The 13,616-nt window shown below is 51.1% G+C and overlaps 4 protein-coding genes across 4 annotated transcripts; 3 read left to right on the top strand and 1 right to left on the bottom strand.

The window, feature by feature from the left end:
* Window positions 1–4,344: 4,344 nt before the first annotated feature.
* On the top strand, window positions 4,345–5,266 carry ALTATR162_LOCUS6632 (uncharacterized protein; the record flags this gene model as incomplete). Its single annotated transcript, XM_043314254.1, has 2 exons — window positions 4,345–5,058; window positions 5,114–5,266. 2 exons carry the CDS (start codon window positions 4,345–4,347, stop codon window positions 5,264–5,266), a joined length of 867 nt encoding a protein of 288 aa, XP_043170189.1.
* A 118-nt stretch (window positions 5,267–5,384) lies between these two features.
* Window positions 5,385–6,731, bottom strand: ALTATR162_LOCUS6633 (uncharacterized protein; the record flags this gene model as incomplete). The annotated part of the gene is made up of 1 exon (XM_043314255.1): window positions 5,385–6,731. One exon carries the CDS (start codon window positions 6,729–6,731, stop codon window positions 5,385–5,387), a length of 1,347 nt encoding a protein of 448 aa, XP_043170190.1.
* A 754-nt stretch (window positions 6,732–7,485) lies between these two features.
* ALTATR162_LOCUS6634 (uncharacterized protein) lies at window positions 7,486–8,244 on the top strand (the record flags this gene model as incomplete). The annotated part of the gene is made up of 1 exon (XM_043314256.1): window positions 7,486–8,244. The coding sequence occupies one exon, from the start codon at window positions 7,486–7,488 to the stop codon at window positions 8,242–8,244; it is 759 nt and encodes a 252-aa protein (XP_043170191.1).
* An 818-nt stretch (window positions 8,245–9,062) lies between these two features.
* On the top strand, window positions 9,063–13,475 carry ALTATR162_LOCUS6635 (uncharacterized protein; the record flags this gene model as incomplete). Its single annotated transcript, XM_043314257.1, has 5 exons — window positions 9,063–9,103; window positions 9,285–9,298; window positions 9,347–12,324; window positions 12,375–13,005; window positions 13,057–13,475. 5 exons carry the CDS (start codon window positions 9,063–9,065, stop codon window positions 13,473–13,475), a joined length of 4,083 nt encoding a protein of 1,360 aa, XP_043170192.1.
* Between the last annotated feature and the right edge of the window lie 141 nt (window positions 13,476–13,616).

Genomic DNA, 13,616 nt, shown 5'->3' on the forward strand with positions numbered 1-13,616 from the left:
CGTCTTCTTCTTTTTCTTTCAACTAGGGATCGTCACATACGGACACTGTCTAAACGCTCTCGCGATGCGGCACAGACACATGGCGTTTAACAAAAACGGGCGGCTTGCATAGGAAATTGGGGCACAGCAACATCGGCGCAGCAGCGCGCAGCGCCTTACGTTCGCATTCTATCTTATCTTCTTCGCTCGATACCCTTGCTTAACTTCACTGTTTCGAATTCCATAACGATTATCACTATCTTCTTGAGCATCTCGGCTACAGGCCAGCTAGGCGGCCCCTTACCCATCACGCACATCATTACCCCTGCCGCAGTTCCCCTCAGTTATATCCTTCGAGCATATTATAGGCGTTTACTGTCGTGGAATGAATAAATGAGTCGCACATTCCCTCAAACCTGCAACCCTCCCTCATTCCATTTCTGTCGCAATCTGCATTTTTTTCGCACAGCCCTACTAACCTTATGCCGCCTTGTGGGGCCCCTTTTTGTCTAGTCCCTCCCTCCTTCTCCAACGGGGCAGGCTTCTCCGTTACCCACTTATGCCGACTTTGACTGCGCCGCAATATGCAAACACAGTCGTGCCGCAATCACGATTGTATCGATCTCTGGCAACTGTTTCAAAAGTGTCAATAGCGATGGCTGTGAGAGGTCCGCTTGAGGTCAAGTCAAAGCGGATTGGTAGCCAGTCATGTGGCGGTGGTCACTTTTGCGGCAAAGTTTGGCTTTCATCCGCGCGGCTCGCGTGTCTTGAGTGTGGCACGGTAGTGGTGGTGGTGGTGCGATACCTTACTCAGAAGGTTTGGATATGGATGCGACGCCGCAATCGGGCCTTTCTTGCCTGAAGCTGCGGCAACGTGGAAAGACAGACACGTTACATTTGTGTTCCTGCAAATCCTCAAAGGGCACAGGTTGTTTCACAGCACAGTGCGGTATGACGTGCTTCGCGACAAATGCCAAGGCACACGTAGTTGCTTCGATACACATCACGTATCTGGGACCGTTACGTATGGGCCATTACGTATGGCACCGCTCAGTTTGCTTCAATGGTAAAATCCGTCATTTCTAGCTACGCCCATTCCTCAGCCGGTTCGTTGCGCATAGGTCATTTGCCTCCCTACTCCGAATTTTCCAATCACACTGGTGCATGTGTAAGATATCTCTAGAGTAAGAAGGCATGATCGACGCCAGCATCCCTTGTATACTTCATGCGAAGATCGTGACTGGTTAGCATAGTCAGCTCTGTGCGTAAGCTACGTTATACAGTCCCTACTCCACGCGAGCACCGTATCACTTACACGCCACTGTTATAGTGTGCAAGGGCCCACAAGGCAAGATGTTAGGGGGTCTCAGATACATACACCGTACCTACGTGACATATCCCTGCATCTTCCACTACTTGACCATGGTAGTTTCACATTCTCAGTGGCTCTGGTCGAGACCACTCTTCGGCAGATGCTTCGAGCACGGATGGTCGCTTGAGCCACTGTAATTGAGAGACACGGTTGCTATGCAGACGCCTAGAGCGTAGACCGAGCAGATCGGCAAGACGAACTGCCCTTACATAACTCTTCCTACACTGGCCAAGCATATATGATGTGGTCCCGTGAACAACCTCGCGCGCTGAGATCAGACTAAAGTTACGGAGGAAAGGAGCCCAGCCGCGTCAACTCGGCCGGTGGAGCGACCATAGGCGTATGGGAGATCATAGTGGTGTATCTCCAAAGCGTGGAGATCTACGCAGCAAATCCGGCTCATATGTGCCGTGAAGTTGTGTCTGTCAATCAAAGGCCCCGCAATCATAAACTCCCCTTAAGCTCTCAGTCGCTCTTCGAACGGCACGGGTGGCGCCGGTATGCATGGCGAGGACATACATCACACTGTCTTTGGCTTGTAGTTTTGCGACATCCTTTGCACCGAAAGTCCCACTTATGCGCACCAGAGACGTAACAGGTCGACGACGTCTGGCTACCAGGTGTAAGCACTGCCATGAGAAGATCGAGCTCTTTGCATGATGCCGTCGAGACTGTCGCGGCAGTTTCAACCGATGTGTCGACAATAACTTCGAATACGATCTGACGTGTATCCCCACATCTGCCAGATCCAGCTCGAGCATGGGAAGGAGTAGCATGGACATGATGCTGATTGACCGGTGCGGTGTGTGATCATGCATTTAGTGGCTCTGACTGGTCAGCTTGTTTCAAAATCTGGTGGATGGCGATTTGCGATTCACTTCGTGATTGCCCGTGGCTTGCTCGGAAGGAGGGAACTTTCAAGTCACAAGCCCTAGTAAGCTTACATCCGCTCGCCAATGCTGTCGCGGACCGCGTCAAAGACCGGTTCATTGCGCATGTACGCAGCTTACTTCTCCTCGACGTCGCCAGCGGCCCGAACGGCCCTAGGGTCGAGGTGAAAAACGGCTGGTAGCGAGCTTTGGCGTAGAACTCCCAATGGGAGTGGTAGTCAGAGTAAGGATTTAGCGTAACCAAGTCCTTCTAGAAGTCTTAATAGGCTGCTTATTGTCTTAGACTAAGCGTTCTAGGTTTTGCCGCCACCAGTTGTAAGCTTTGCTCTGTCTGCGTGTGGTGTAAACCCCCACGTTCCTGCGTCGTTTCGCATCACGTAGCTGCTCGGAATGTACCGTAATTTTACTTGTCTGTGTGTTGACCGCTGACGGCAGTATTCCGCGTTCTCTTCCCGAGGATGAGTGCCTAATAGCGGCAAGACTCAGACGCAGGATGCAGACTAGTACGGTGGTAGTAGGTGGCATTGTTCGATTTTTCGGGATCTCCTCCGCATTGCCGAGCACACGATAAGACGAGTCAGTGGGGACAGAACCCTGTAGCAAGAGATGACGCATTGAGCGACGGTTGAGGCTTGCGTCTAGGGGACGAAACAAATCAGGAAACAGTGTGACTAGGTTATGGTGTAGACGGAAAGGAAAGTTGTGTGATTATGACAGAGGAGCTACATTCGACGACTTGACCGGGTTAGTGTTTCATGATCTACGCCCCACATTAGCATATTAGTGGAAGCGAGGAGTGTTTCCCGTTTCTACGACCCCGACAATAGATTTGGTCGATAATGGAAATATTGTTGAACTGCACATGTTTTAGCCGCATCGCATGGGGTTCTACAGGTGGCACAAAGCGACTAGATGCAAAGCCCCATGAGGTCACCATGCACGTGCCTGTCAGCGCATCCCCTTCACTGCTCACCGGTGGTACTGCAGGCTTGCCGAACCATTCGTTCACACGCTGATGGTCGGACAAGCCTCAAAGCTACGGCAGAGATCGATCTTCATTCCGATAATGCGATCGGCATTCATCGAGAATCAGTCGTACAAAGACTCCTCGGCTAAGGTTGGAGGGCTGCCGTGCTACACACCGTGGAGTTCACAAACGTAAATCGACTCCTGAACTGCTGCCGGGGTACCGAACCATGGGCCAGTCTATCGGTGTGTCGGAGAAACAGTTTAGGCCTGCAAGCTGCTATCCACGTGCAGGAAACACATCCTCTTTACGCGACCCAGAGGTCCAAAAAGGAGGGGGTCGGGACGTTTCAGGATCCGTGGGCTCGCATACGCAACGTGGTATCTAATTATCCATAGTGCTCAGGCGCCTATTCGTGTGTGTTCGCCCCACCAGCGTTCGCCAGTGCCTTCTCCAGATCTTCCTCGGCCCTTCTAGCGCTTACAAGGGGCCCATCGTCTCGGATACCGTGCAGCTGAGGCCCGCGAAGCCGCCTGGGGTACGCATGAAAGTTAGAGATGCGATGCCTGTCTTACTCTGCCTATAAGTGTTGAGCTTAAGAGAACGCAATAAAGGCGGTGACCGCTGGGTAAATCTTTGCAGAATGATGCGAATGAACGAAAATTTACCTGATTATGTTCTTCCACATTGAGTATTTGTGCTGCGTTACAAATTAGTATTAATATTGCCATTCTGGGACAGACTGAGTAATGCGACTGTTATGCATGGTCGATTCGTTTGGTACCTATGTATCAGAGAGCTTCGTGAAAAAGCACAACGGAACCTCCAAAGACCGATTGAGTGACAATGATAAGGTCATAGTTCGCTGTTCGGCGGCGGCGACCTCGTTACTACCGCTTCTTTAGTCATCGGCCTTCGCAATTTATCTCCGTTATTCCCAGCTCCCCACAAGACAGCCTCGTACAAGTGTACAACCATCTGGTGTTATAAGTAGCATACGCTCGAGAAATTGCCATCTCCATCACTCCAATCGTGATCGGACTATGTGTATCACTGCCCTCACAAGATTGTCGCATCTTCGTTCTCAGCTTCCCCTCCCAAAGTCACCGCGGTTCTTTCATACGTCATCGGCTATCATGGCAGGTCTCACCATCAACTCTCAATATGCTATGCCTTCAGGATACAAGATTCCTATTCTTGGCTATGGTGTATATCAAACACCCGCAGATATTGCGTCTGAAGTAGTTCAGCATGCAATCAAGGTCGGCTATCGCCATGTGGACTCCGCGGTAGCCTACCGGAATGAGCAAGCATCTGCGGAAGGAATGAAGAAGTCCGAGATACCGAGAGAGGAGTTGTTCTTCACGACGAAAATACCCCCGAAAGACATGAGTTACGAGAATTCAAAACGGCACATTGACAATACACTCAAGATCACCGGTTTCGATTACGTTGATCTCTACCTTCTACACAGTCCTTATGGCGGTAAGGAGAACCGCCTCGGAGCCTGGAAAGCGCTCGTTGAGGGTGTACAAGAAGGCAAAATTCGATCTATTGGTGTATCAAACTACGGTGTGCATCATCTGGACGAACTGGAGGCGTGGATCAAAGAGACGGAGGCCAAGGAGGGAGAAGGCAAGGGTGGAGTTATCAGCATCAATCAGATTGAGCTTCACCCCTGGCTTGCGCGTCCAGATATCGTCAACTGGTGCAAGAAGCGGGGTGTGCTATGCGAAGCATACAGTCCACTCGTGCGCGCGACGAAGAATGAAGATCCGCTGCTGAAGCCACTTGCGGAGAAGTACAATAAGACGCCTTCCCAGATACTGTTAAGATGGAGTTTGCAAATGGTGCGTATACACACAATGTTTCCCTAACACTGTGTGCCACGCTGACATCATCTAGGGATTCGTACCACTTCCTAAGTCTGTGACCAAGTCTCGTATCGAAGAAAACGCCCAGATCTACGACTTTGAACTCTCGGCCGAGGATATGAAGAGTTTGGATACTGGAGTGTATGAGGTCTGTGCATGGGACCCCACAGTTAGTCACGATTAAGGTCATGGAAGAATGAGAATGCCTACTAAGAACTTCGAACGTACGGTCAGGTTATCGGGTTGATGATGCTTCCAATGATCATATTGTGCTAAAAGGGTCCTATGAATTATTGTATCAACTACTCGGGGACACGAGTCGATTCATCCCAATCGAATGCCTCTTGCGGGAGTTCCTCGCCCTCCCACTCTACCACACACCAATCTTCCATACGAGAATCTGCCTCCGCTTTACATGCCACCTTTACTCTCAAACTCTCCTCGTCCCACCCTGGTGACCACTTACCGGCCCAAAAAGTAGTTTCTTCCAATTCCTCTCCTTGCTTCTTCTCTCTCATGTGTTTGAACATCTCAAGCGCACTTGTACTATCGAGCAGCCGTTCATGGAGTGCATCTTTGCCACCACAGTATCCACCCTCATACTTGTCACTGAAACCCAACATCTCCGTTGTCGCTACCACTATATGAGGGTCATGTGGCCCCTGGCATTTGCTAAGCGATTCCATCCACAAGTCTGCTTTTCGTAATGTGGGAATAGCGGCAATCTTCTCGATCGTTTCGAAGGGCCAGATAGTATCGTTGTATAGTACGCTTATACTGAGATGTGAAAGGTTGCTTGTGTGGTTTGCCAGGAGATCGAAATCCCCGTCCAAGCCGCCGAGATGCCGTATCGGAACATAGTCATCATGCCAACGAAGCTCGAGACTCTGTAACGACTCGCCTTGGTGATCTAGGATATCGGGTAGGAGATCCCGCATGTAGCTGCCGTTGAAGAAGGACAAATGCGTAAGTGTGTTGTTTGGCAAATTCATGATCAACTCAATGTCCGTCGTATTCAACTTCCGCAATGCTTGGGACTGCGAGAGGACCTTTCGCACGCTGTCTGGAACTCTGTCCACCGAAAGTTCTTCAATAACCGTCCAGTCCATTGCATCAAGCCACAAGTCCGCGTTATTCTTCCCGCCCTGCGCTTTCGGTTGCTTGCGCCACTCGAGCCAGCTCTTCCAATGACCCATGTAGAACCAGTAGTATATATCCATGAGACATTCCAGCTTGCCCCCATAGCGACACATCGGGCTATTCCAAACGTCATCCTCACTCCGCCAGTCCCACCCATAGCCATTCAGTTTTAGGCCTTTGAGGTCGACATATCTTTCTCCACCCAAAGGGCTAAATGGAAGGTTCAAGCGCCCTGGCCATGTACTGGACCATCCGTGAATATTGAGATCGAGGAAAGATATGTTGGGACATGTGAGGAGCGCCGAATGGACGGAATCCAAGGTTGTGAAATCGAAGTAATCTGGATCGCAAATGCTGTAAAAGCAAGGGTTAGGAACAATTGTAGCTTTGATTGAAGTGGGACAGGGATCGTTTGGCGTCCATGGTCGAGGGAAGTTCGAGGCGATTTGTAGAGCTAGGCTGATGGGTAGAGTGGAAAAGAGAAGTAGTATGAGGGCATTTAGGCGCATAGTAACTGACAAATGAACTTATGGATTGGGATGTTTGTAACGCCGTATGTCGATGCGTCGTTCAGCTTTCGGACGCAACATATAAGACGTATTCTGAGAGCGTGATTCAATCAAAATTTGATGTTGTTGTGTTGTCTTCTCTATATTCGCACCGTTGCCTAAATATGCATCTGCACAACATTTAGGCATCCATGCTACAACCTTGCGATTCTTGTTTTACGGCCACGTATGCAACAACAGCCGACACTTCGTAGCAGACTTCAGTACCCAATATATTGCGACTTTGCTAAAAACAGTTCCATAAAGGTAGTTGATATTGGCATGGAGTCCTGGTGTAGGCGTGCGGGGAGGTCGGGCTGAGCGAGTCATTCCACGATCCAAGGCGAGTCGTGGATGAACCGCGTCCAAATGCGATGCGACGTGTCTTCCACGCGCTACCATTGGCGCCCGAGCTTACAATGACGATTGTGCGAAGCCTGCGCCGAGGTTATCCGACGCTCGATATCGAAGCTCTGCGCAACATGTCGAACACCCAAGTGGAGAGTTTGGTGGGTGTGACGTTTACAAAGCGCAGGCAGCTGGCTACGTCATACTGACCTGCGAATGAAAACCAGCAACATATACAACACCCTTTGGAAATTCTTAGCTTCACCTATTATACAACAACTTTTGATACCCATTTGAGCTCTCTACATTGAGGATCTACTACACATACTCCCAAACAAACCACAATTACAAGTCCGATTCAATCATCATGGCCGCAAACAAGAAAGTCCTCATCGTCCTTTCCGACGCATCTTCGTTTCCTCTCTACAACACGGGTAGTGATGGAAAGACCGTCTCTCAAGACTCTGGTTACTTCCTTATGGAGCTAGCAAAGCCTCTTCAGAAGATTCTCGACGCCGGCTACGAAGTCACATTCGCCTCACCAGAGGGCAAGGAACCCACACCCGACCCACTCAGCGTATCTCTCGCTGCTTTCGCCGGAAACTACTATGAGAAGCAAAGAGAGCTGGATCTGATCGAGCGTATGAAGAAGGAGAATGGCTTTTCGCGACCGAAGAAGTTTTCCGAGATCAGCGATGATGAATTGAAGAACTACAGCGGTGTCTTCATCCCCGGTGGTCATGCTCCCTTGTCCGACCTGGGTGACAACCCCGAGCTAGGCCGTATACTCACACACTTCCACACTTCATCAAAGCCGACGGCCGCAATCTGTCACGGACCCTGGGCCTTCCTTTCTACCAAGTACGGGCCTAGCAAGAAGTTTGAGTACTCTGGCTACAAGATGACGAGCTGGTCGGATGCCGAGGAGAAACTTATGGAGACTGTTTTCAGGGGCGAAATTGACAAGGTGGAGGGTACGTTGAGGCAAGAGGGGGCGGATATGCAGGAGGGCATCGCCAAATCCATGGGAAGCATCACCGTAGACAGGGAGCTTGTTACTGGGGACAACCCGATGGCGGCGAATGCGCTTGGAGACAAGTTTTTGGAGATGTTGGCTGCTAAATAGACGATGTTTGGTGAAGTTGCGCGATAGTACGGCACTATGTAATATTATATGAGTTATGAATCTATGGTCGAAAGAGACAAGGAGCGTATGGCAGGTTCTACGTTGCTTTGGCACGTCTTGTAGTGAATGTCGTGGACAGCAGCAGAAAGAGCGATGTAATACGTCATCGTGCTTGACTGTGAGGAAGTAGAAAGATCGTTTGGTGGTGTCGCGCGTATGTGCACGAGATGGTGGGAAATGTGTTATGATGTTTCAAGCCTCGTCGCTGATGACGAGCATCTTGTCGCGCTGCTACATGAAAGTCGGATTGGGGGCGATGCTTCGCGGGCTTATCGGAAGTAAGCGAAGGCCCCTGGCCCATGTGCCGAGCAACTATATCCACTTTTCGCGTCAAGCTTCACAAGTGATAACGGCGTATCTCGCAGCCCCGGGGCAAACGCGAACGCTTTCAAGTAGTCTGATAGTGGGATTGCAACTGGGTCAGACGACCCCGCACCCAAACGATAGCTGGGACGGATCATCCTCAACAATCCAGTTACGTTCGGAGCTGTGACACGCCTTCCTCAAGAGCGTTGGTGACTGCCACTATGAGCCAGGCGCCGAACCTGACAGCGGCAATGGACCTCCTAATAGCAGCAAGGTGCGATTCTGCCTAACTGGTGTATTCCCGGTACCAGCTCGGCGCATTAGTATCAGCCCCAGAAAAGCATGGTTATAGCATGACGCAGGGCCATCCGATAGCCCATAATCCAATCCTCATTGTAAAGCTGGGATAGCTTCACACCCATCGCTGAGCCCCCATACTCGGCTACTACACCATGGCCACACCGGGCTACAGACTTGGTGTTGATGTTGGAGGGTGAGTAATGTCTGCTTTCATTGAATTTTGCGTCATGTACCCGTGGGAAGACGCCCGCTCGCTAGCTGCTTCTTAGCCACGGCGGCGAACATGCAGAGCTTCCCCGAGTCCACAGCTGCCACCACCTCATGGCTTGCCTGAACCCGGTCCAGGTCATGATATGCGGCTAACACGTTCCTAGAACCTTCACCGACGGTACGGCCCTTTTCCACAAAGTATACATCATCTTTTAATCGAGCTTAGTGTGCGTCATCACGCCCAACGGCGAGGCGGTACGTACAAAGGTGCCGACCAACACGACGGATCAGTCCATTGGCGTGCAGGAAGGGGTGCAACAAGCAAGGAAAATATTAAAAGACAAATATAACTGGGAGGGCAAGTTTGAGTACATCCACCATGGCACGACTACGGGCACCAACGCGGTGCTCGAAGGCAAGGGCGCCAAATGCGGCCTCATCGTTACCAAGGGTCACAAGGACATACTGGCTACAAGACGCAGCCAGATACCGGGCGGACTAGGTTCTTGGATGCATTACGAACAGCCCGAGCCTCTCGTGCCGCTGGAGCGGACCGTTGAAGTCAAAGAGCGTATCAAGATTGACGGTGACATATTCTACGAGTTGGACGAAGATGAGCTACGCAAAGATTTGCAGGATCTTAAGCGACAACAGCCTCAAGCTATCGCTGTATCGCTCATCAACTCCTTCGCTAACAGCGCGCATGAAGAACGGATCAAGGCCATACTGAGTAGCGAATTCGGCCCAGACGTTGAGATCGTGACTTCCACAGATGTATTGCCAGAGATACAGGAATATGAGCGTACCGTTACGACCGCTGCAAATGCCATCGTTAAGCCAGTAGTCAAGAGCTACATGCAAAACCTGCAGAAGAAGCTTGCGAACGACACAAATACGATTCGCATCTTGAAGTCCGACGGCGACCTAACGTCGGTCCACCTCGCTGGCGAGACACCAGTGCGCATCCTCATGAGCGGTCCAGCTGGTGGTGTCAAGGCAGTCTCGCATTTGGTCGCCAAGAACACGGCTTACAAAAATCTCATCACGTTCGACATGGGAGGGACTTCCACGGACTGTGCTCTACTCTCAGGCAGCGACGCTATTATCCGACGGGAAACCGCAATCGGCCACTTATCTGTACGAGCCCCTAGTGTTGATGTCAACACTGTAGGCGCCGGTGGCGGCTCCATCGCGATATTCAACGACTTTACAAAAACTCTGCGTGTCGGACCAGAGTCCAGTGGTGCTACACCTGGTCCTGCGGCTTACGGCAAAGGTGGAACCCAAGCGACTGTGACCGATGCAAACTTGGCGCTGGGTCGCCTGCCGTCGAAGCTACTAGGCGGCACATTTCAACTCGACGTTGCTGCATCTACTGCTGCAGTTGAGTCAATCGCTAAGCAGATGGGCCTCGACACTGCCTCCGCAGCAGAGGGAATTATCGACCTGGTGAATGAGTCTATGCATGGGGCTCTTCGTCTGGTATCCGTCGAGCAAGGCTATGACCCACGCGACTTCGCGTTAGTTGCTCTCGGTGGCGCTGGCCCGCTCCATGGTAACGCCCTCGGCCAACTTCTTGGTTCCTGGCCTGTCATCGTCCCTCCTTCCCCCGGTGTGCTATGCGCACAAGGCGATGCTATCACCAAGATGTCTCACGAGCAGAGCTGCACTTACATCCGCGCCTTCTCAGATATCCCCGAGGAAGAGCTCAGAGAGACATTACTTGATCTCAAGGCTAGTGGTGTAGACACGATGAAGACTTCGCTTGCGGACGAACATGCTGCATTACACGTCATATACCAGGCGGATATGCGTTATAAGGGCCAAGCCATGACACTTACTGTTGACCTGAGTTCGAGTGAGCTCGACAGCTCACAAAAGCTCGTGGATATCCTACGTACCAAGTTCAATGAAGCCCATCAACATCAGTTTGGCTTCTCTCATGCGCATGCAGAGACGGAGACGATGCGCTTGCGTGCTAAAGTCGTCGATGCTTCCGAAGAGGTGGCCTTCAAACCCCTGGAAGATGCTCGTACTTCTGACCCCTGGGAGGGCGCCATTACAGCTAAGCAGGTTATTGTTTGCGAAGGCAAAGAAGTTGAGGCCACATTCTGGGACCGTTCCAAGATTGGAGGAGCTGGAAAAGTCATACATGGTCCAGCTGTTATCACAGAAATGGACTCGAACACTCTTATACTGCCTGGCTTTTACGGAAAGATCGATTCCATGGGTAACATACTCATCTGGCCCACGGAAAAGAAGGAAGAACGAAAGACTGTACATACAAAAGAGTCAGCCCAAGACATGGTCAAAGAGCAGCCCATCATCGCTACTCTCATTGCCTCTGCGCTTGGTTCTATCAGAAGAGAGATGGATGCACTTCTACTTCGTTGCGCCATGAGCCCGGCGATCCGAGAACAGCAAGACGAGTTTAACGTAATCACCAATACACGTGGCCAGATGCTTGTTGGTCAGTTCGGGTCTTTCATACAGCAGTTTTTGAACGGCTGGAGTGGCACGGTCGAGGAGGGCGACGTTTTCGTGACCAACGACGTATACCAGATCGATGGCGCCGTATCGCACCTTAACGACGTCATCGTGCTGCTTCCCATATACTATGAGCACAACCTCATAGGCTGGGCGGCAAACTTCGGTCACATAACCGATGTGCAAGGGAAAGTCCCGGGCTCCATGAGCATCAATGCCAGCACCATTTACGAAGACGGCCTTCAAATTCCTATCGTCAAGCTCTACACAAAGGGTGTTTACAACGAAACCCTTGCGACGGTGCTGTTCCGGAATTCTCGTGCCCCGGATTGGTTCCAGAGTGACCTCATGGCGCTCGTTACCGCCTGTCGAACAGCTGCTACACGTGTCACTGAGCTTTGTGAACGCTACAGCCTGGAGGTGTACGAGGCAGCTACTGACTATCTGCTAGAGCAGAACAAGCTTGCTATCAGTAGGATCATCAATGAGAAGATCAGCGATGAGGTGTCGAGCTTTACCGACTTCATCGACGATGACGGACAAGGCATTGGTCCCTACGCCATTACTTGCTCGATGAAAAAGCAAGATGGGAAGCTCATCTTTGATTGGGACGGCACTTCACCTCAGTCCAATAGCTCGATGAACTTTTATCTTTCAATTACCTTGTTCAAGATGTTCATCGGGTATCATTTGCTCGCCATCTACGACCCTTTCGCAGTAAGTATCTTAGCGTCAACCCCATTTGAGACATACACTGACTCCAGCAGGTGGTCAATGATGGCTTCCATGATTTGCTGGACATCAAGATCCCGACTGGTACCATTCTGCGTCCTGTACGTCCAGCAGCTGTCAGTTGCCGTACTCATCTCCTCGGTCGTATCATGGATGTCTTGCAAGCGCTGTTCGGTCAACAAAACCCCGCCTATCGTTGCGCCGCAGGTTTTTCCGATTCGCCGCATCTCTTCTATTCTGGTTTCAAGCCCGACGGCGAGTTCTACTTGCTCTACCAGATCGGCTTTGGCGGTGTGCCTGCGCGACCGATCGGTGACGGACCAGACTGCCACTGCCTCTTTCCAGCCATCAAATCCATTCCAGCTGAGAATATCGAGCTCTACTACCCCGTCATCATTGAGGCCAACGAAGCTTTGCCAGACTCTGGAGGCCCAGGTTTCTACCGAGGAGGTAATGCACAGAGGACTTTGTATAGATGGTTATGCGAAGGCGATGTCAGCACGCACGACGACCGGTGGTTGACCAAGGCATGGGGTGTTAACGGTGGTAAGCCGGGAAGCAGATCAAGGAAGATTCTATACCGAAATAACAGCTATGGCACACTAACGGAAAAGGACAACATCGAGCTTTGCCAGTCGAAGCAGGATCACATACATGTTTATCCAGGTAAGTCTTAAAATTTTTCATATATTTGAGGTGCGACACTGACCCCCTCAGGCGACGTGTTGGAGTGGATCACCTGGGGTGGTGGTGGTCTTGGCGACCCTCTCACACGCCCTCCCGAACGTGTGGCCCAAGAAGTCCGCCGCCGACTCGTTACCGTCGAAGGCGCGAGAGACAACTACGGTGTCGTAGTCGATCCACACACTTTCACCTTCGATAAGTTTGCCACTTCGACACTTCGCAGCAAGAGACGAGAAGAGCGCGCGATAGAGGGATATAGTACTGACAACGTGATTGACCGCGGCGGCACTCTCAGTGAGTTGATGCAAAAGTGCGAAGCTGAGACCGGATTGAAGCCTCCGGTACCGCAGTGGGAGAAGAAGATTTACGGACCGCATGCAGGATTGGAATATGTGAGGAACTGGTATGAGAAGATGAAGGTAGAGGGGATGGAAAGGTGGGATAAGGCTTAAGGCTGGTTCTCACCCTGAATGTTGAGCCAAGTACCCATGTAAAGCTGTGTAGTACTAATCCATTTGGTCCTAGTCTATCACTAGGTTACCTCTTCAACTGTTCAAACTATTCTGGGTCCCTTGCCTCCAAGAACTTGAGCA

Source organism: Alternaria atra (assembly GCF_907166805.1).
Source record: "Alternaria atra isolate CS162 genome assembly, contig: 25, whole genome shotgun sequence".
NCBI lineage: Eukaryota > Fungi > Ascomycota > Dothideomycetes > Pleosporales > Pleosporaceae > Alternaria > Alternaria atra.